At 40.7% G+C, this 23,089-nt stretch overlaps 1 protein-coding gene across 2 annotated transcripts; it reads right to left on the bottom strand.

Annotated features, from left to right (window-relative positions):
• Nucleotides 1-4,238: 4,238 nt before the first annotated feature.
• hspa9 (heat shock protein 9) lies at nucleotides 4,239-22,249 on the bottom strand. Of its 2 annotated transcripts, XM_034542945.1 has the most exons (16): nucleotides 21,920-22,249; nucleotides 20,605-20,666; nucleotides 19,646-19,733; nucleotides 16,959-17,140; nucleotides 15,942-16,066; nucleotides 15,773-15,846; nucleotides 13,411-13,517; nucleotides 13,097-13,259; nucleotides 12,911-13,003; nucleotides 10,983-11,192; nucleotides 9,717-9,944; nucleotides 9,349-9,571; nucleotides 8,883-8,977; nucleotides 6,949-7,041; nucleotides 5,765-5,905; nucleotides 4,239-5,359 (listed from the first exon to the last, which is right to left on the bottom strand). In XM_034542945.1, the coding sequence occupies exons 1-16, from the start codon at nucleotides 21,998-22,000 to the stop codon at nucleotides 5,285-5,287; spliced, it is 2,040 nt and encodes a 679-aa protein (XP_034398836.1). In that variant the 5' UTR covers nucleotides 22,001-22,249; the 3' UTR covers nucleotides 4,239-5,284. The 2 variants fall into 2 exon arrangements, with proteins under 2 accessions (XP_034398836.1, XP_034398837.1); XM_034542946.1 differs by lacking the exon at nucleotides 12,911-13,003 and having other exon boundaries at nucleotides 21,920-22,244.
• Nucleotides 22,250-23,089: the final 840 nt, after the last annotated feature.

Genomic DNA, 23,089 nt, shown 5'->3' with positions numbered 1-23,089 from the left:
ATCATACACATATATTCTGTCTATGTCCCAAGTTAAATACATACTGGAGAGAAGTCTTTGATGCTCTCAAATAAATATTTCAACAGGACATCCACAAGACCCTACAGTAGCACTATTGGGAGTGATACCTGAAGGCCTGGATGGGAGGGCCAAAGAATACCTCCTAAACATACTACTCACAGCAGCATTGAAGGGTATAACCATCAGATGGTTAAACCGGATCCCCCGACATACGATATATGGATCCAAAAAGTATGGGACATCTATCAAATGGAGCGATGGGAGCCAGAGCCTTCATTTATCAAGCTCCTCTTTTATGGAACCAGTTTCCACTTTCAGTCCGGGAGGCAGACACAGTCACCTTATTCAAGAATAGACTTAAGACTTTCCTCTTTAATAGTGCTTATAGTTAGGGCTGAATCAGGTTTGCCCTGGTCCAGCCCCTTGATATGCTGCTATAGGCTTATAGGCTGCTGGGGGATGTTTTAGGATACACTGAGCACCTCTCTCCTCTTCTCTCTCTCCTTATGGATGAATTTACATCTCTCCATTGCACCTTATTAACTCTGCTTCCTCCCCAGAGTCTTTGTGACTTCACGTCTCATAGGGTCCATTGGACCTGGAGGTGTCTGATGCCTCCCGCCATGGCCCTGCTGATGCGCCCTGTCCCCTCCTCTCTACCTCCTTCTGTCTCATGGATTGTGGAGGTCTGCATTGTGTTTCATGCCTACTATGAACTATTCATACATTGTCATATTCATTGAATGTGTTTATGTAACTCTGTAATGCTGTTAATTCTGTACACATCCAGGGAGAGGGATCCTCCTCTGTTGCTCTCCTGAAGGTTTCTTCCCTTTTTTCCTTGTGAAAGGGTTTTTTCTATTTCTTGGAAGTTTTTCCTGATCCGATGTGAGGTCCTGGGACAGGGATGTCGTATGTGTACAGATTGTAAAGAGACACAGTTATCTTGTGTCCTCTAAATGGACACTTGCCAGCCTTGTCCTCACCTCCTTCAGCCCTGTGAGCATCAGGTCACAGCAACCAAGACATACTGCAACAGGCTAGAGAACTGAACTGTCAATCAACAGAGGACCCGACACTGTTGGACCACATGGACTTGTTTTACTTCCTGCTTGTCCCAGTCATTCTTTAAAGTAGAGGATGATGAAACACCTGCCTGCCTTTGCCTCACCTTCTGTCGGGCTCTGAGATACTGGATCAGCTCATAACAACCAAGACATCATGCCACAACAGACCAGATGCTGCAGCACCAGCTTAACTGTCCATCAACAGAGGAACCACCACTGCTGGACCACAGAGTTCTCCTTCTCCATTGTCGAGGTTTCTTCACAGCAGAGCATAAGGTATTTCTTTCTTATTTCATATGTGCTTTACAATGTTTCGCTGTAATTATGTGTTCATTAATGTATTCACTTTGTATTAATGCAACAGTTTTAATAACTCTAATGTTATAGTTATTCTAACGTTGTAATGCACATCAACTTCTTCCTTCAGGTCTTCCTCCACTGTGATCCCTCCACTTTACAGTGAAGACACTCTGGACTGCATAGAGAGCTAGATATAAAACAAGCTCCTAAACTTCTCTGTGAGAAATGGCACTGAGCATACATGCTGTTCTGCACTGCAGCAGAGTTCAAGGTATTTGATTATTGTGAATTATGTACGTTTTTGTTTCAGTCTTCAGTTTATTACAATAACTTTTCTGTTGTCAGAACCAGCTCCGTCGTCCTACCTCAACATCACCATCTGTGCATCCATTGCTGTGCTAAGTTCAGTTCAGCAGAGACTACCTACAGCTGATCCTTAAGCAAAAGATCAGGTGTTTGGCTGCAGGGAACCAGACTGCTGCAGATCAGGCATCACTGTCAATGTTACCGTCATCAAGCTCCTCCTTAAACAAGCTGTAAAGGTAACGTTTCTTCTTTACTCCCTTAGTTTAATATCTCTCTTTGACCACAACAACAAAGACTCTGTTGGACTTACTGGTGCATGCTATTTACATTCACAACTACAGAAATAGGAATGACGTTTCTCCCTGTTGTTCTCTTTAAGGCCTCTCCTCGTCCATGTTGCTTTAGTGATACTGTCCACACACCAACCTCTGACCAGGTAACCGGAGCAGCAGTTCTACAGCCACTGGACAGGTCAAAGGTCATCATGTTATAGGTCTTTACAGTATCACACTGACACTGAGCTCTGTTGACAGTTTGGTTTGTGCCAAGAACAACAAACAGCAACATATACTAATGACCAACGGACAGAAAGACAACAGGACAGATAATTATTTTGTTTGTTTCATCTCTATCTTGTTTATTTAATGTTTCATCACAATTTATATCTTTTATTTAATTGTATTTATTTATTCCTGTCATCCTTCCTTTTTCCTATTAATCAGTCTTCTAACATATATATGACAGATTAGGATGAAAATGTGTCAGTTAGTTCAATTGCTACATGCAATATGAACTAAAAGACCAGGAAGGAAGGACATATTTTGATCAATGTTATGATTCATTCATATGGGGTTTCAGCTGGTACGTATATTAAAGATTTTTCACATGTGTATACCTGGCCTTAGTGTAATCTAACCCCTATTGAAAAGCTGTTGTATATGTAAGCCCAGTGTTAATGTGTCAGACACACAAGCTGAAGGTTTTGTCTTCAGAATGGCTAAAACACATTCACACGTCAAAGGATTTAATTGGAAAACAAATCTTCCCAAGCTCATCTTCTATCTAACCTTGAGTCAAACTAGTGACTCTAATCTAATGTAAGGACAACCCGACGTTCCAGTGAGGCTCAGTGAACTGAGCTTAATGTTGGGATAGTTGAAATCACAATGTTGACATGACAGGCAGGCAGGAAGGAAGGGAAGGAAGGGAAAGCAGGCAGTCAGGAAAGAAGGAAGGAAGGGAAGGAAGGCAGGCAGGAAAGAAGGAAGGAAGGGAAGGCAGGCAGGCAGTGTGTGTGTGTCTCTTCCCCCCCCCCCCCGTTCACTGTTGCTATGGTAAAAAACAAGGCAATTTAACACATGACCTCATTAACACATCTCACTCGCAGTAATCTAAGGGAACACGCTAATCAACACTAATTGTTGTGCCCACAGTGACTCGCCATACATTAAGGTAGTGTAATGATTTAAAGTTTAAAACGTTAAAAGGATGGAGCTTATTTGCCCAATTGGACATTGTTTGGGCTGCACGGTGGTGTAGTGGCTAGCACTGTCGCCTCACAGCAAGAGGGCCGCGGGTTCAATTCCCGGTCGGAGCGGTCCTTCTGTGTGGAGTTTGCATGTTCTCCCCGTGGCAGCGTGGGTTCTCTCCGGCTTCCTCCCACAGTCCAAAGACATGCTGCAGGTTAATTGATCTCTAAATGTCCCATAGGTGTGAATGTGAGAGTGAATGGTTGTATGTCCCTACATGTGCCCTCGATGGACTGGCGGCCTGTCCAGGGTGTCCCCTGCCTTCGCCCTATGTCAGCTGGGATAGGCTCCAGCGCCCCCGCGACCCTAATGAGGATAAGCGGTATTGAAAATGGATGGATGGACATTGTTTCATAGCTTGCAGTTTACATGGAATCTTTGTTCAAGTTTTGGAGGATTTCCGGGCTGTTTCAGTTTATAATGGATATGGGGTAATGTTCATATCTAGAGTGAGAGTGAGGGAGCAACAGAAAGTCCTAAAAAAAAATAAAACGTATTTTGCCACGTCTCACAATTTTCACACCATTTATAGATCAAAATGTAGGGAATCCTCACATCCTGTGTTTCCCACATTTTTCTAGAGAAGCCTTAACGAGGGACCAAGTCCACCTCTACCCCATCCGACTGTTTTGAAAAAAACGAGAGCACTTTGTGAACTGCGATTAAGCAGTCATATCTAAACCCCAAAACACATTTAAGGACATGTAAACGTTCACAAAAGCCTTGATCCTCTCCTAATGTCGATACTTTTGCAATCGGAGTTGTGGTTTTCTGTGAAATTCCACATTTTGACAGGTTCTTTTTCATGAAATACCCAGCTGTCTGCCCCTCACACAGCTACAGCACAGTAATTAATCAAGGCAGATTCTCATTTATAATACATACTGGGGTCAGCACTGCAGAGGAGATAGTGTGAGTCTCTCCTCTCCCCCCCACCCCCTGCACTCTGTGTGTATTCCCCTCCATTGAAAAACTACAGTTCGCTCTGATTCTACCAACTCTTATCCAATGAGCGTCACATTTCAGATTTTTATTCGAAAAGACAAACAGTTATTGGAACTGTCAATTTTTTTTACTTCAGCAAAATAAATTGACAAACTGCTTTCAATTCAGTGCTGCCTCCTGCCTGCCTCATTGCTTCTTTCATATGTCAAGCACCCTGGATTACTTTTCAGGCAGGTATATGTCACCAATCACATTACTCATAGCCGTTTATGGCAGCAACAGTACTCCTACTGGAGCCGAATGACACTGTACTGCATGTACAGCCCGTTCTGGTATATTGCATCAACTGTTCCTCCGGTTCACTGTCTGGTATCCTCTGTTGTGATAAGCCAACGTCCAGACTCTCAGATCTAAGACTTACATTAATTAACCTTAACAAGCCCCTTTAAAAATACATTGTCAAGAGAATATAAGAACAAATGGGATCATACATAATTCTTCCAGAGTGCTGCAGGTGCATTTGTACAGAATTATAAAAAAGGTGAAGCAATGAAGTGAAAACCACCTCAATACCAAGTTCTGCATTGGTGAAGAACACTTTAAGAGAACTCAAGACCTGGCAAGTTTCTGACAAACAGGTAGCAAGTAACTGAGTGCACTATTAAAACAGAATAGCTAGAATGAGTGAGGTCATTGTATGAAGCAGGGCTGTCTGCTGTGTAAAATCCTTTAAACTCAGAACTGAGCCATTAACAGCTTAACTGCTCCAGATGACGGCGCCGAAGAACATGAAACCTACATGATGATGTCTTAGACACACAAAAAATAACCTTTACTACCTCAGAATGTAACTGAACAACTTTGTAAAAATAACATACATTACATTTGTTTTTTGTTTTTTTAGACAATTAAATTACTGACAGGATAGCAGAGGACATGGAGCATAATACATTGACACATCTTTTCACTCAAGAATTTTACTGCAAAAACACAGTAGTAGAATATATTATGATGAGTGACTAAAATTCAGCTTGTCACTCTAGACTTCTACCCCCACCCACCCAGTCCATCGGCGAGCCAGACAGCCTTCCGAAACCCAGTGACGAATGCAAAGGTCTACTGCTGGCCTTCCTTCTTCTCTCCCTCTGAGCTTGAGCTGCTGCTGCTGCCACTGTCCCGGTCTGCCGCCATCTGCAGGAAGGAATTCATTTGTTAGTGTTCAGTGACATGATGGTCAGAGGAAGCTGGTACATTGTTTTACAGTTCTGCCACCATTCACTTTTCTTTTTCCATTCAGTCTCTGTCAGTAACAACTATGTCATTTGATACAAAATATACAGTGTTCAATAATGTCAAATGTCTTCAGGAAAGCACAATACCTAGTAAATGACCTATTTTCAGAAATCGGTTCCCAAGTTAGTTATGTGAGGATTAGCTGCTTTTCTTTATCACTTGGGGTTTTAGGAAACACATGTCTCATCATTTCATAGACCAAAAGATTAATAGTTTAATCTGAAAGAAATCCTCAAATTACTGACCTTTAAAATTAAATGTTACTCTGTCAAAGATGATGATGACTAAGTGTCATGTTCCTACCTTCTTGTAAGCCATTTCGAAGAGTTTAAGTGACGCCTGCTGCAGGTTGGTGGCCGCCTGTTTGATGTTTTCTCCTGTTTCAGAGTCCTTGTTGGCCAGAAGATCCCGGACCTTTGAGATCTCCTCCTTCAGCTTGGTACACTGAGGATGGATCCAAAAGGAAACAATAATAAAGCAAGGCCATGTGTAAAAGACAAGGAGTACAAAGTGGTGGATTGCCCATAATTTAATAATGGAAGTATTCAAACCCCTATTTCCAGTTTGTGGTTACCTCATAACAGCCATGCCTTCAGACCGCTAGATAATTAGGCCTCATGCAACATTCTCTCAAACTAGAATGAGAGAAGTCAACTCCAGGGGCAACAGTCATTATTCAAAATCAGTTCAATTTGTCTAGCATGAAGAATGACCTAGAATGAGGATTCCCGCTTGATCGTACATTTTTGATGTGTGTGGCTGAGTGATAATTAATAGCATAGGTAACGCCCCCTAAACACTATACAAGAGCAGGTGTGCAAATACTCAAATGTTAAATTTGTGTAAAACAATGTTTCCTTGCGTTAGACAAACAATATGTGGACTAAAAACAAGATTTTTTTTTTCTCATCGTGGCAAACGTGAAACCTGTGCAAGATTAAAGATGGGAGCCCTCTACTGCTAGAATACAACAAACAACTACTTAACCCCTTCACGCGTCACGCAGCAATAGCAATTTGTAGTTTCATGTCCTCGGCTTCCATTGAAAATGTTGCTGTGTCGTTGTCTCCGGTTAGAGGATGTAGTGAGAGGCTTACGACTACTTCTCATATTTTAACTTTAAGACTTTTTAAACCATACAGCAAGTTGTTCAAATCTTCTCCACGACCGAGTGGAGGATCTGGAAAACAGGCGGCGATGATTCAATCTCCACAGACAGACAGAAAGAGATATTGAGTATGCTTCTGTACTCTTAGCTGTGAAATAGTCCTAGTAAATAATGTGTACAATTAGGCTACTGAAATTCAGCCTCCACTGAATACCCAAAGAAACCAATAGTTGTGCATCTCGGGCTGGGAGGAATCCAGCTCCCTGTCATGGCGCTGTGACGATGCACTTTGGGCCTGCTCCCTTGATGGTCTGATCTGGTGCCCCCACGCTTATACTGCCACCCTCCCCATGCACAAAAATAAAGATAAAAGTTTAACCTCATCAGCTGGAAGCTGGTCCTTGAACTCCTCCATCTTGGATTCTGTGTCATGGACGATGCCCTCAGCCATGTTAACTGCCTCCACTTGGTCCTGTGCACAAAACAATGAGGCTTGTAAGGAGACAACAGCATACAACACAGCGTAAAACACTATCAGTATGTAGCACGGATACAGACTCATTGTCTTACTGGTAGCCCCAGTGACCAACTGAGAAATGTATGTCAGATATGTATGTTCAAGTGCATGTCAGATCAAACATTTGTAGTCGGGGTGGAAGGTAGAAACCAAAAGTGGGTCACGGACCACTTCTTCACAGACGGTCAAATCGCCATCTACTGGCAAAATAAATCAGCGTTACGTGACAAACGGCATCGGATTTACATGACATGGTCTACTCTTTACGTAGAGAAACATGATGCATGTTACTCAGCGTGCCGTTTAGCGCCACACTGGATACAGGAATTGGTGAAGTATTTGCAAAGCAAATTTCCTGTGTTGCACACTCCACGAGGGGAAAAGACGTTGAACTGGCGGGCGAATGTTCTCAAGCCCCGCGGGGCGCAAATGAGTGAGAAGCCGTTCATCGCTGCTTGCAGCTTTAATTAGGGTCAGAGCGACTGACGTAAACCTATTGAAATTGTTAGGGTTTTTGTTATTCCTACAATTTGAATTTTTGTACATTGGACGCATTTCTGGGGTACTTGCCGAGAACGAAAGCGTGTCAGGCTTGGTGAAAATAGCTATCTGATAGACGTCAAAATTGAGTTAAAAAAAAAAAAAAAGGCTCTCTAGCACCCCCTCGAAGACCGGCGACGCCCCTCAACCAGAATGTCCGATTGACTTGAATTTTTTCACACATGTCAATCTTCCCTTGCTCTATAAAAAGACAATCTGAGCCCTAAGCTCCGCCTACTGAGATTTTCCTCCATTTTGAATTTGGTGAAAAACACATAATTAGGCACTTCTCCATGCAGGGTCCGATTCATACCAAACTTTCTGTCGATCATAATTGAAGCTACATCGCCTACATTTATCAAAAGCTTTTTGATATCTCATTGTGTTAAGGCAATATGGAGCAATGAACCTCTTAGGGGGGTGTCTTGTTTTTCAATTCTCATAACTTCAACAATATTGGGACTAATCTCTGCATCCTGTAACATGCACATAACATCTTGTGCGATTTAAATACTAAGGGGCGCTACAGTAATATGCCCAATTTGGCCGTTTTACTTTTACACACAAAATGTATCCAATTTTGTTTAAGAATGATTTAAAGACCTTAAAGATGAATAGTTATCAAAATGGCGAAAAACCTTGATGTGGCGAATACAACACCCACTTTGTGAGGTTTGTTATGTAAAAGAAAGTTGCCGTAACATCACCAAATCCTGCCAAAAATAATCATGCATGATACTGGTCCAGTTCTGAGCACATTTACGTGAAGAAACTTTCAAATTTGAAGCACCTACTGGAAAAAATGTTTATACTCTCGAGTATTAAACCCCATATATATATATATATATATATATATATATATATATATATATATATATATATATATATATATATATATATATATATATATATATATATATATATATATATATATATATATATATATATAGCCAGAAGGGACAAAACCCATGCCTTTTTGTGAGGAAATACACAGGATTTCTTCATCGCACTTTTTTTGGGACAGCATTAAATCAGCAGACTTTACAATCCAGACACTTGAAACTGCTCAATGGAATAGACTGCGGCTTATGTCCATAATGATCACCATTCACTTGCATAAATGTGAATATGTGCAAAAATAGTCGCAATCTGGAGGCCGGTGTAGAAATACTGTGAACTTACGAAAGCTTTAAACTACCTAAAATGCATAGACTCATTATCGTGTTAATCCACTTCAATGGTTTTCCAGTCATTACCTTTCTCCTCCTGTCCTCCTCTGCATACTTTTCAGCATTTTTTATCATGTTCTCGATGTCATCTTTACTGAGACCTCCCGATGACTGGATCACAACTGAGCAGAGAGAGATACAAGATGATGTTGAGACACTCAACCGTTTGAAATGTATATCTTCCTATTAAAACAAATGAAAATAAAGTCAAAAGAAGACAGGACACTGCCTTTAAGACAAGGAGCCAAGCTCCCAAAATGCTGTTTCATAAATACACCATGAAACCAAATATCCACTGCCGGTTTACTGGAACAATATTTTGTTGCCAATATTATTGACGATTCTAAAGACATTACCGTTTAGTCCTCAGCGATTACTACTACATGCATGTCAACATTAGCATTGATAATTCATTTATTCTTACTGAAGACTAGGTGCAGAAATCATGAAGAAAATGCTTGTTAATGCATCGATGAATCAATGAATGACTGACCTTGCTGTTCTCGGCCTGTTCCCTTGTCCTTGGCGGAGACGTGGACGATGCCATTGGCATCAATGTCAAAAGTGACCTCAACCTGTGGAACACCGCGGGGTGCAGGGGGGATTCCCACCAGTGTGAACTGACCCAGGACCTTGTTGTCTGCTGCCATCTCTCTTTCTCCCTGACATACCTTGATCTCTACCTGAGTCTGTCCATCAGCTGCAGTGGAGAAGACCTAGAGGAGAGCAGATAGTTACTTTAAAACATGTTTACTCTTTCAACACCAGTCAACAGGTGCCATTGTTTGAACCGGAGAGGCAATTGAAAGGCTCATTCTGGGCTAAATCAAATTGGACACCTTGCACAACTGGTTCCAGTACCTGGCTCTTCTTGGTGGGAATTGTAGTGTTCCTGTTGATGAGTTTAGTGAAGACTCCGCCCAGGGTCTCAATACCCAGAGACAATGGTGTCACATCCAACAGCAGCACATCAGTGACATCACCGGCCAAAACACCACCCTGGATGGCTGCTCCTATGGCAACGGCCTCATCAGGGTTGACGGACTTGCTGGGAGCGCGGCCGAACAGATCCTGAACCGTTTGTTGAACCTGCAGAGACAAACACCGAATGTTAAAACAGAACAGCAAAGATGATCATTAGGGCCCGAGCACCAATCAACCTATTGTTCAATTGTTTATTGTTATTAGAGTCAGAGCTGAGAGGACCCCATTGAAAGTCTATGGATTTTTTTTCTTCCGATTTATTATTTTAGAACATTAGGCACATATTTGCGGGACTTGCCATGCTCCAGAACTCACTCGTCAGGCTGGGTGAAAATAGACATCTGATATAAATGTCATACGAGTGTATAAAAAAGGCTGCTAGCACCCGCGAGCAGTTGGACAGCAGACACCCCTCAGCCAGTATGTCCACCTTTTATGAATTTTTTTTAATTTTTTTAAAACTTCTACACATCTGATTTATACCAAATTTGCTGTGGATGCTGTTATTTATTATATTAAAACACTAGGGGGCGCTGCAGTTAATTCCCCTAATTTCTGCATTAATCGTTTTCAGTCATTTTACTTTAACAAACTCTTCCTACAGCAAGTAGCTTCAACGCTTCAATTTCACTGATTAGTCTTGCAATGTAAATTACTCAAAAAAAAAAAAAATAGAAAGTAGTGTAATTGTAATAAAAGTATCTGAATATTCTCCCCATTTCCTAACCCGAAACGCATACCTTTCGTTGGAAAATGCAAGAGGTATTTTATTTTTTTCAATCAAGGCAGCATAAATTGTCACAACACACCTGCTCCATGTCAGTCTTCCTCAAGCAGCTGCTGCGCTCATCCACTCAAAACTAACCGGCAAGCTGGTTTGTTGGACTCAATCCAAGTTTAGCCAGGTGAGCCATGGGAGCTCTGTGAACTGAGGCATGAAAGGTGCCAATCTGCTAATTTATATTATTGATGTTGATGCATTTTTTTGCGTCAATAATAAGCTGAGGGCAAGTTATTGCCGCAGTCCTACTTGGATTGGTGTCAGCCTTGACTTTTTTGTAGCTGCATGTTATGTAATGTCCTCCTTCCCTAAAATCTCTTTGTTAGGACCTGTGGTATCAGAGGTCATACTGTGATGAGTACCTTGGGCATACGGCTCATTCCTCCAACCAGCAGCACCTCTCCGATGTCTCCCTTGGACACCTCGGCATCCTGCATGGCCTTCTGACAGGGAGCCACAGTGCGTCGGATCAAGTCAGCCACAATGCCTTCAAACTGAGCACGAGTCAGCTTTATGTTGAGATGTTTGGGACCTGAGGCATCCATTGTCAGGTAGGGAAGGTTGATGTCAGTCTGGAAGAGATAAACATTATTATGATTACTCGGTTTTGTGTTAGCCCATCTGCTTCCGGCACATTGAAATCAGGACGAGTAAAAGAAAGTAATTGTCTTATTAAAACAAACTGCAAAAGAACGAGCCTAGAAGATACAGCAGGGAAAATGTATTTAGTGTCTTGTGTTCCTCAGAATACCTTGTTTGTGATGGAGACAAAAAATAAATACGCGCAAAGATAGTTGTGGCCTAAAATAAGCCATTTTATATACAGTACTGTATTAAAGTACAATTAAAGTAATTTAACTTGTACAATACTGTAATTTGATAAGCATTTGAAATGGCTATACCGTATTCTTAAACAGTCCATAAAGAAGAAAGTTGTCCTTTTCATTTCTTTATATTCATGTAATAAACGTACATGTCAATAAGATGGTAATTTACAAAAAATGTTTAAATAATCATTCCCTTATACTATAAAAATCATTTCCTGATTAATACTCAAATGCGTCTTCTTGATCTTACATGCATTTGAGTATTAATCAGGAAATGATGCATATGCATCTGTATCTGGTACAAATCCATCTCATTCGTGTAGTAGTAATTAGGCTTTAGGATTTAGCGTGACGCTGTTTTCGCAAAAGCCTATCACGGTTGAGCTCCTCCTGTCATCACTGATGTCCTACTGTTGTTAAATCAGGAAAAAAAGATCGGAGCCGTAGGTGGGCACCCAGAGCTCGGCAGTACCTCACATTAATAAAGACCAGATGAATTTTATGTGTATAAATCATATGCTACAAACAATAACATAGCTGCCGTATTTAAGCCTTTATGGCATTATTTATAGTGTTGCTGGAGCTGCTGCAATGTTAGCAAAGTCTAGCACTGATCGAACCAACCAAGCTATTTCCATGACGTCTTACATGGTTGATGGTGGAAATATATGGCTTAGTTGATAAGTGTTTTCGTGGAGATAAGTCACTCCTCCCTTCCAGCGTGTCTAGCACAAATAACCACAAATGACCCCGCGGCTATGAATTCACTTTGCGTTTGGTTAGCATAATATCATAAATGGTAAATATACCTGTACAGCGCTTTTCTAGTCTTCCGACCACTCAAAGCACTTTAACACTAAATGACATCATTCACCCATTCACACACTGATGGGAGGAGCTAAGGTTGCACCTGCACATCAGCAGTAAATACCATTCACACATCGTAGGCTCAGCTAGGGGAGCAATTGTGGTGTTAAGCGACATGGGCTAGTGGAGCCAGGGATCGTATCGCCGATCCTCTGATTGAAGGACGACCCTGTTCACCACTGTCGCCCCAATAAGCAATTAACCAAATCTTTAATGTGGTATTTTAATTAGATTCCCAATCAAAGTCTTCTGACCAGAAATGTGGGCTTTTCTGGGGGGCATGCATCTCAGCAAACTGTCAATTCACAGCATTAGCAATAAATAGGAAGGAGGCGGTGAGGCCGTGTGTTGCAAAATGCAGCAAAACCCCCAAGTAAGACGCATATTTCCAATGTACCGAATACACATCTAAAGAATGCTCCTAAACCTGAACATTATTGGCATATCCCACATGTCTCAAATGTAAAAATTCTCCATTCGCAATATTAACATTCAAAATAGGATATGCTAATGTTAACATGACCTGTAAATATTTACATTGGGAATAGAGTGCATTTAAATGGTGTCAGCAATTATGAGGTTTCTCATCTGTGTACCTGTAGTGAAGAGGACAGCTCACACTTGGCCTTCTCAGCCGCCTCTCGGACTCGCTGAAGCCCCATGTTGTCTTTCATCAGATCTACACCAGACTGACGTGACAAGCCAAAACACACATGAAAGTCTTAAAATACTGACTGGACTACAGGTAAAAGAAAGGTCTATCCAAAAACATAAATGATTACCTCTTTCTTGAACTCCTTGACAATGTGTTGGAGGAGGTGCTGGTCGAAGTCCTCTCCCCCCAGGAAAGTGTCACCGTTGGTGGACTTCACCTCAAAAACTCCCTTCTGGATCTCCAGGACTGAGATATCAAACGTACCTCCACCCAGATCATACACAGCAATACTGGAAACAGACGCAAGTCAAACAACCAAAAACTGAATAAAATACCAAGCACGTTCAGGGTTTCCCTATGCAAACTATTTATAATGCCATCTCTGTGTGTTTCAGTCAGAACTGATGCTACTGGTTGTTGTAGTGAATGTTCTCTACTTACATTTTATCCTGGGTTTTTTCCAGGCCGTACGCTAGAGCAGCGGCTGTTGGCTCATTGATTACACGCAGGACGTTCAGACCAGCGATCTGACCAGCATCTTTGGTAGCCTAAACAAATGGGAATGTTGTGCATTTTGTCTACACTTCTGGAAAAGGACTATCGAACCAAAAAGGAATAATCTAACGAATATCTCATACAGGTTCTCGCCTCAGGGTTCATACACATTTTGACCAATGGATTTCCATGACCAAACATTTTGTTAAATCATGTAAAAGTGAGAAAATTTAGTGTTTAAACTAACAATGAGAATGCCAAAGCATACAGTATACCTTAAATGACACAAATTAAATGAGACAATAGTTTGATTAAAAGAATAAACATTTATATAAATGTTTATTTTAAATCAAACTATTGTCCATCACATGCAAATCCATCTGTTTGGTACTCGGGCCCTAATAATAATAATAATAATAATAATAATAATAATAATAATAAGTATACATTTTCATTATATATACACACACACACACACTATGGTTAAAGTCATTCATGAACCAACTTCCTTTTTTTGGCCTGAACAAGTCCTTCAAGGACTCGATTACGCTGCTTAGCCATGAGCCTTTTCTGCCTCTACCGCCTGCTAGGGTTATCACAATACCGAAATTATAACTTCAATACGATACCTTCCATAAATATCACGATACAATACCATAAATAAGATATGATACTGGTATATTTATCTATAATAGTAATACATAAAACATCTGTATGGTTCCCTTTTTACCAGCTTGTTGAACACTTAAATGGCATTAATATTAGTATTAGCCTAGAGTGAGATATTAATGAAAATTACATGGTGCCATCATAGCATTGATTATACACAGCTATGTAGGCATTTTGTCCGTATCTGACCACATGACTACATAGTTCCTTCCATAAGTATGAGCAATTGTAGAGTTACAGATGTGTGTTTGAGGTGAAACCCCCTTGGTCTGAGTGGCTTTGAAACAAGTTTAGCAGACGGCTCTGTATGTCAGTGGGCTTTCCTTCACTGTCTGTGTGTCAGTGGGCTTTCCTTCACTGTCTGTGTGTCAGTGGGCTTTCCTTCACTGTCTGTGTGTCAGTGGGCTTTCCTTCACTGTCTGTATGTCAGTGGGCTTTCCTTCACTGTCTGTGTGTCAGTGGGCTTTCCTTCACTGTCTGTGTGTCAGTGGGCTTTCCTTCACTGTATGTATGTCAGTGGGCTTTCCTTCACTGTCTGTCAGTGGGCTTTCCTTCACTGTCTGTATGTCAGTGGGCTTTCCTTCACTGTCTGTGTCAGTGGGCTTTCCTTCACTGTCTGTGTCAGTGGGCTTTCCTTCACTGTCTGTGTGTCAGTGGGCTTTCCTTCACTGTCTGTGTCAGTGGGCTTTCCTTCACTGACTGTGTGTCAGTGGGCTTTCCTTCACTGTCTGTGTGTCAGTGGGCTTTCCTTCACTGTCTGTGTGTCAGTGGGCTTTCCTTCACTGTCTGTGTGTCAGTGGGCTTTCCTTCACTGTATGTATGTCAGTGGGCTTTCCTTCACTGTCTGTCAGTGGGCTTTCCTTCACTGTCTGTATGTCAGTGGGCTTTCCTTCACTGTCTGTGTCAGTGGGCTTTCCTTCACTGTCTGTGTCAGTGGGCTTTCCTTCACTGTCTGTGTGTCAGTGGGCTTTCCTTCACTGTCTGTGTCAGTGGGCTTTCCTTCACTGACTGTGTGTCAGTGGGCTTTCCTTCACTGTCTGTGTGTCAGTGGGCTTTCCTTCACTGTCTGTGTGTCAGTGGGCTTTCCTTCACTGTCTGTGTGTCAGTGGGCTTTCCTTCACTGACTGTGTCAGTGGGCTTTCCTTCACTGTCTGCAATGTAGACAAAATACTTCCACATTTCACTTCTGGCATCTTTTTTCCCAAAAAGCCGAGGACGGTCGGCAAAAGCTCCTGCACTTGACGCCACGCGAGTGAGCTCTGCCCCGCCCCCTTCAGTCAATGCATGCAGGCAGCATGACAGTTCATTTTTATAAAATCTTTCAGTCCTTATTTTACTTAAAATGAGATAACATTTATTAAATATATATGGAACTAAATCATAGCTAGACATTATTGGGATGTTCTGGACCTTTGCTTGAGGGAATTCTCTCTAAATGGACCTCGCTGAACTTTAATTGAATGCCCCTGGCTCAACAAAATCCATCTTATGGTTGAGGGGTGACTTTAGTGCCGACACCGTTACGCTGTTCTTTCTGAAACATAATGCCTTGTCTGACTGTTGTAGTGCTCATGTAAATACTTTTATAGAAATGGTCAATCAGACAGATTCTATATGCTCATCAAACTGAAGTGCGTACTTGTCTCTGAGAGTCGTTGAAGTAAGCTGGTACAGTGACCACAGCATTCTTCACTTTGGTTCCCAGATAGTTCTCTGCAACACAAATACCAAATAATCAACAATTAATGGTCACATGTGGATGAGGTCAATTGAAAAGAAACATCTATTCAGTGCCGTTTCAGTCATACCGGCAGTCTCCTTCATCTTCATCAGGACGAAGGCTCCACCCTGGCTGGGAGAGTACATTTTCCCATGCACCTCCACCCAAGCATCACCGTTAGATGCACGCACAATCTTAAAGGGGACGTTCTTTCTGTTGACATAAAATGTAAATACAAAGACTGATGATTTTAGTTAATATTCATTTTGTGTAAAATCTTAAACATTTACTGAACACTGTTATTTATCTGGGCATACATTTGTTTGTAGTGTATCCAAAATAAAATTATCCATCTCAGGAAAGTAAGATGTGAATCATTCAGTAACCCACAAGTCAGGATTCAATACGTTGGGGTGCCAATTGAAGGATTTATTCCAGTTCACTGTGTAGCAAATTAGGACATGACAGCAAAGTGAGTGTTTATTCATGCTAAACTTGCACAAATAAATAAATACACATTTCATAATAATTTATTTACTATTTTCAAATAAACATGTTAATTCTCAGAAACTGACCAAAAATATTTTTAACAAAATAGCACTAGTACTTGAGTAGACTGTGTAGTCGTAGCACTGGGTAGTCGCTCTGAAAGCATTGCAATAGGCGAGGAACAGCTGATTTGCATCTGTAAGTTACCGCTCCATTTCACTACAACAACCTAAATAAGGTGGTAGCTGGCTGAAAGGAAACTTTGAGCTAATCGCCCTACCACAGTTTTTTCAGTAAAAATCACAATATTAAAAAGGAAGATAGCCAGTTCTCTGCCATCATTACAGTTGTTGAATTATTCCTTGTTCAGCTTGACTGTTTCACTTAATAAAAGTGATGCGCGACTCATTAAGTACATTCAATGCGCGTGAAGAAAACAGCTGAGGCAGTGCTGCTTCTTCTTCAACATTCAAATATTCTTTTTCATAATCAAATGAAATATTTAGTATATTTAAAGTAAACCGTTTCTTTAAATAGATTTGTGGAAGCTTTGAATCCATTCAGATTCTTACATGAATCAATGCCCCCCCCCCCCCCAGACCTACAGGAAACTTACAGGTCTTTCTGGACCTCGGCATCATCATAGCGACGTCCAATCAGTCTCTTGGTGGCATACAGTGTGTTTTGAGGGTTGGTGACAGACTGGCGTTTAGCAGGCATGCCCACCAGACGCTCTCCGTCTGCTGTGAAAGCGACAACAGAAGGAGTCGTTCTGGCTCCCTCTGCATTCTCCAACACCTGAGAGAACAAGAGAAAACCTTTGGTTGCTTCATGAAACTTCAGACTGTTAATCTACCCTGACTGACCTATTGATGGCTTTAAACCATTTAAACTATTGCCCCTTTTGTCGTATAGTCTCTCCTACAGATTTCAAAACAAAATAAAAGTTGTGTGTGTGTATATATCAGCGTCGGAAATACACACGGGCAAAGGGCAAAACTGCCCCTAAGAAATATCATTTTGCCCCTGATATCACTAGTAGAGGGGAAAAAAATGCCCCATAATTTCCTCTAATAATTATGATAATTTAATGAACTTGTCAACAACATCGTAGCCCTGACCCGGTCCAGTTGCCATATCATGTTTTGGATTTTCGCCTCGATGTTGCGTGTGCGTGATGAACAGAGTGGAGCTTCTTGATCTCCTGTGAGTGGGACGAGAAATGTTCGTCGTCAACCAGCACACGTTGAATTCTTCTGCGGACTTCATCAAGGGGAGCGACAACGTCAAGAAATACGTGGACATCGCCTCCGGTGAGTGATAACTAGTAGTAATTATTTTGAACTTATTTAGTTCGCTTTAGCTAGCTAGCTCTGATGGTGCGTTAGCTCCAAAGGCTTGCTTGCTAGCTAGCTAACGTTAGCCAGAGTGCAGTCACATCCTCATAAGTTACTGCCATCTTGTGGTTCACAACAATCCTCTATTTGGGGATGAATACAATTAGTTGAGACTGCAGTAGACTTCAAGTGTTAGATGTTTAGATTAAGTCACTTATCACATGTAACATACTATTGTTGTTTTTGTTTGTTCAATCTCAACACAGTGGAAGACCTCATGATCTCACTGGAGGGACCAGAAGAAGAAGATGCAGCATGTGTAGAATCTGCTGTGAGAAGAAAGCCAGGCGGCCTCACATAAAACCCTCTGAGCAAGGCAGCAGGTCAGACCAGCAACTTCTCCAATGGCTAACTGACACAGATGACGATGATGAACTGGTGCTCTTTGACAAATAAGCCACTCATGTGTATATGTACATATTTATTATTCGTCTACACTGTACATATAATTTAATATTTTTCATTTTCTGAAAAATTGGTTGTAAATGGAATTGAATTAATCTATGTATAGCCTTTTTATTACGTTTTTTTAAAAATTGTTATGCATGTTATAATATATTTTAAAAAATGTCTAATTGTTAATAGTTGTTTAAAAAAATGTTATAACAATAAATAACCACAAAGAAATAAGAACAACATTTAATATGATTGTCTGATTTGTGTTAAAAAAAAAATCTAAGAAAACACTTCTGAATCTGTAGACTACTGCTTAATAGTCTTGTCATTTGCTCATACATATATATATTTATTAATTAATAACTAACCCCCCCGCCCTCCTGTGCACGAGTCCTGTTTTAGTCAGACACACATCTGTACACACACAGTACAGCGCGAGACTCACATGGCGGCCCGTCCCCCCTGAAATCACCTTCCGCCCCCCTGTAATTTTCTCTATAGCGCCAGATTACAACAGACGCAATGTACGGTTGCCTTTCCTAAAGAACAGGTCTTTCTGTCTCTACGCGGTCGCGTTAACACTTCTCCTTGGCTCTCGGTATCGCGCACGGTGGAGTTCAGCCCCGAAGCCGGCAGAGAGCGTTGAATGTCTCATTTATACCCACAGTTGTCCTGGAGCATTAGGCTGTCATGGGGGCATTCAAGTGCCTGTACTGGCTAATAAAGCATGAAATAGCCCACCACACCAACTATCCAGCCTTGCTGCAATTAGCTAATCTGTTGGGCTGCACCTATTTTGACAAGCTCAATGTAAGCTTATTTTGTACATGTTTACCATATTTTGGGTTTTGCATTATCTGATTGCTATATTGACAATGAATTACATTTTTTTCCTTGCATATAATTAGTTCAAGAATTCATATACTGCATTTAATTGTTGAGCTTCTTTAATTGTTAGCTTTTCCAACTTTTTTTTAGGTTGGCAAAAGCGCCAACACCTGAATAGAGTGCATTTAAATGCACTTAAATGCACTCTATTCACAAGTAAAGTCTTACTTGACCAGTTACTATTGACAATTAAACAAATCTGTTTTCAAGCCAAAGAGTTATTCAAAATCTATTCCATCTGCCAGGTTTATTCTCCTTCCAGTAAACACTGATTAATACTATTCAGGAAACTGTTATGCATGATGCAATGTTTCAACAAAAATAAAAATGCCAGTCTCAACTCCCTTCATGGACCAAAAAATAGTCTATTTAAATAAGTGCAGAGATTCTGAACCACACTGAAGTCACGATAACAAGGTCAACCCAAGTATATGTAAATCCCATTCAGAGAGAAGCCGTCCAAAACACTTTGAACATCTTACGAGCACTGCTGATGGAGTATACTGACCTATAAACATTTAACTTTCAATTTAAAAAAAAAAAAAATCAAACTGTCGAGGGCAAAAAGCTCACATGTTGACATACCATCTGACAGACATGTGATGCGTTTGTTCATCCTCACCTTGGCCTGCTTCCCCTCCATGACGGCAACACATGAATTTGTGGTTCCGAGGTCAATTCCAATGACTGCGCCCTTGATGGCCTCTGACCTACAGTGAAGAAATACACAACGATTAGAGTTTGTTTAAGGAACAGTGTGACATTTAGGGGGAATGGAATATAATAATAACTAAGATATAATCAGTTTATAATTACCTTAAGCTAAGAATCGTAGTGTGTTTGTTAGCTTAGATTAGGCATTTATATCTACATAGGGAGCGGGTCGTCTTCCTTGGAGTCATCTTGCCCTGCCATGTTTCTACAGCATCCCATTTGGACACTGGCTATAGTAAGAGCCATTGGTGTTTTACATTATCTGAATGTAAGGATGTGTTATGCAAACAGGCCCTGGTGCTAATTTACCAGAGTACTGATAAGCCCTGACAGAACTGGTCATTTTATTAGTACTTTTTAATGTTCTGATTTATTATCAGGCTACAGCGCACATTTCCTGTGCTCTGTTGGTGCTGAGCTCCAACTACACAGACAAAGCACGAGCAGAGAAGCTGCTGTGCCGAAGTGAACCAGATAAAGAGAAGATTACTCAGGCTGACGGCAACGTACACTGTAGGTGCAATACAATATTTGAGTAAAAAGACAATACTTTATCAATAAAGCAACAACAAGCAGAGATGTAAACAAAAGTGACACCTTATTCAATCAGCTTAATCCACAGTCTCATCCACCGCTGCTATGTTTACACAACCAGAGCATGTACAATCAGTCAAAAACCTGTGTGTTTTTGTAAACTTCTCTGCCGGCTGAGACAAAGCAACCAATCAGGCATGATAACTACGCTCTACAAATGTGTACTCATATCCTACTCTCTGACACTCCAACAACTGAGTATATATATATGTGAGAAACTATAATTCCCTATCATTCATCAATTAAAGACATATCTTTTGTGCTGGTACTCACGCATAGTCCCTTCTGGACAGAGCTCTGAAAGCATCTGGTTGGAAGCCACCTGTCCAACATGCCTTTGTGTACAGAAAAGAAGAAGAAGTTACACAGCATGTACCATTGTTCTCTAATCTTTATCAATGTCAGAGAATTTTTTTTTACAATAAGGATAGTTTGCCGTGAGACCTTTTTCAGAGTAGCCTAGTAGACTATCAAACCAAGAAACTAATTACAAACATACATATTCCACAAACAATAACATCTGTAGGAGGTCAAATATTGAAGGACAGCTGAAAAGCGGAAGTCTATTCTATTCACTCATGTACACAACAGACTTCCTAAAATGATATTAAGAAGCAGTACAACCAATACTTGAGACATCAATAAGTTATGAATTGAGGGAATCATACAAAATGTAGGGACCTAATGATGGATAAAAAGTATTATATTAATTCATCCACTTGCATTTTAATTGAATAATGGCACAATCTTGAACAGTTACAAAAACTACATGGCTTTCATTCAGTTAAAATATGAGGAAATTATATATTGTGATTTGAGCTGACTTTCCTTTGAATTTTCTCAAACTGTAAAGTAAAACATGACATTGTCGAGCCTCCTTATAGAAAAAATTATAATAATAAAAAATAAAAAAAACAGTACAGTGGTGTAACTTCAGATTATATTATAATTATAATTTGTACAACATGTTTTGACATATATCAAACCGGACACATTATTGCTTGTATATCGTTGTGCTTTTTGGGCTATCCCAGCACCGTAACACCACGCGTTACTTCAAGCGCCGGCTGGCATATGATTGCTCACTTACAAGGACTCATGTTGGGGAGGGGACACGTCATTGAAGGTCACTGGTCACCTCTTAGAAACAGTGATCCACTTTCATTCAACACACATGCTTACTTAAATCTAGAGCATAAGATACTTAATACAGTTATCATTCAAAAACCATGTCTTCCGTGGTGAAAACCAGATAGATAAACAGGTAAGACATCACCGTAGCCCCAAACACCAGATATCAGCTAAGCTAGCACTTTAAAAAGGGAATTCATGTATTGTAAGTGGCAATATATAGACAGTGATAACGTTGTTTAACACCACACGAAATGATATACATTCACTAATTGAATAATACAGGCCGCTAATATTACGGCACATACAATTTACATAGTATCGTTAGTTATGTTGAGTACGCTGGCCTCCCGCTAGCATGCTATGCTAGCCGGGGGCTTGTCAAATGTTATAACTATGGTCAATATTAGCGTAGCTAAATACGTACAATATATCATCGAGTATGTTTGGAACTCACCTTTTTAACTAAAGAGGACACATTTCTTGTACAGTTCCTTGTCGGGAGCGTCCTTGAAACGCATTTGGCGACACTCAACATTTTGACTACTCGGCTAACAGGCCAAATTAATCAAATATAACGTTCAAACAAACTCCCTGAGATGTTGAACTGTGAACAGCTTCAAGATGTATCTCCGGATGTCTTTCGGCTTTCAGGCAGCGTGTCCAGGGTGGTGCTAACAGTAAAGCGCAGGTCCGACAGAACTACAACAGGAAAGAACTGCGAATGTTCTTCTAGAAGGAATTATCCAACACATGTTGCACCATGTACCGCTGAAGGACCCCATTTTGGGTTTCTTATGTACTGCCTGTATGGTTTTTAACGGTTAAGAACATATTTTAGAGCTGTGAATGAAATAAAGGTACGCATGTTATTAAGAATATGATACACATAACGTATGAAATGTGTTTAATATAGAAAATAAATAAATGACTGCTAACTTTGCGTTTTTGTTATCGTGAGCAGTACAGGGTAGGTGCCGTTTTAATTAGTGGGCATGTGAAGGTCATGATGTAACCGGAAAAAGGGGTACGGCGATGTCACGTGTATTACATCAGGTATACTGAGTGGGCACCCAGTGGGCACCAACCGTGATTTGAACGCTGATTTCTATTTGAAAACTGGGTGATATTCGGTCTCAAGGTCTAAGATCTAGTTGCACCGTCCTTTCTCGTCTTTTAACAACATTGACGTGTCACAAAACACCAATTTGTTGGTTTTTATATTTGATTTGGGTTAGGGTTATATTTGTTTTATATTGTACTTGTTTTCTGATTAACTATCTGAATTAAATATATGCTCATTGTAAATCTGATCAACAAAACTTTGATTTATACAAATAATTGTCAATCATTGATCTGTTAATTCCCTCAATAATTTTTATTATGGATATAATTAAAGTCATTTCCATTCAGTCACGTGTGGCTGATCATTCCGGAGTGTTGGGTTTGATGAGGCATCAGCCCCAGGGTCCTGAAGACCTGCGCCATCCAGCTGTCTGACATCCTGCAACACCTTGACATCAACTTGAGCCTGAAGCAGGAGGAAGTCCCGGTGCGGTGGAAGACGTCATGCTCGGTTCCTGTCCCCAAGAATACAACTCCATCTGACCTCAATGCCTACAGACTC

This window comes from Cyclopterus lumpus, chromosome 10 (genome assembly GCF_009769545.1).
Source record: "Cyclopterus lumpus isolate fCycLum1 chromosome 10, fCycLum1.pri, whole genome shotgun sequence".
Taxonomy (NCBI): domain Eukaryota; kingdom Metazoa; phylum Chordata; class Actinopteri; order Perciformes; family Cyclopteridae; genus Cyclopterus; species Cyclopterus lumpus.
This window is presented reverse-complemented; position numbering and strand designations above follow the sequence as displayed.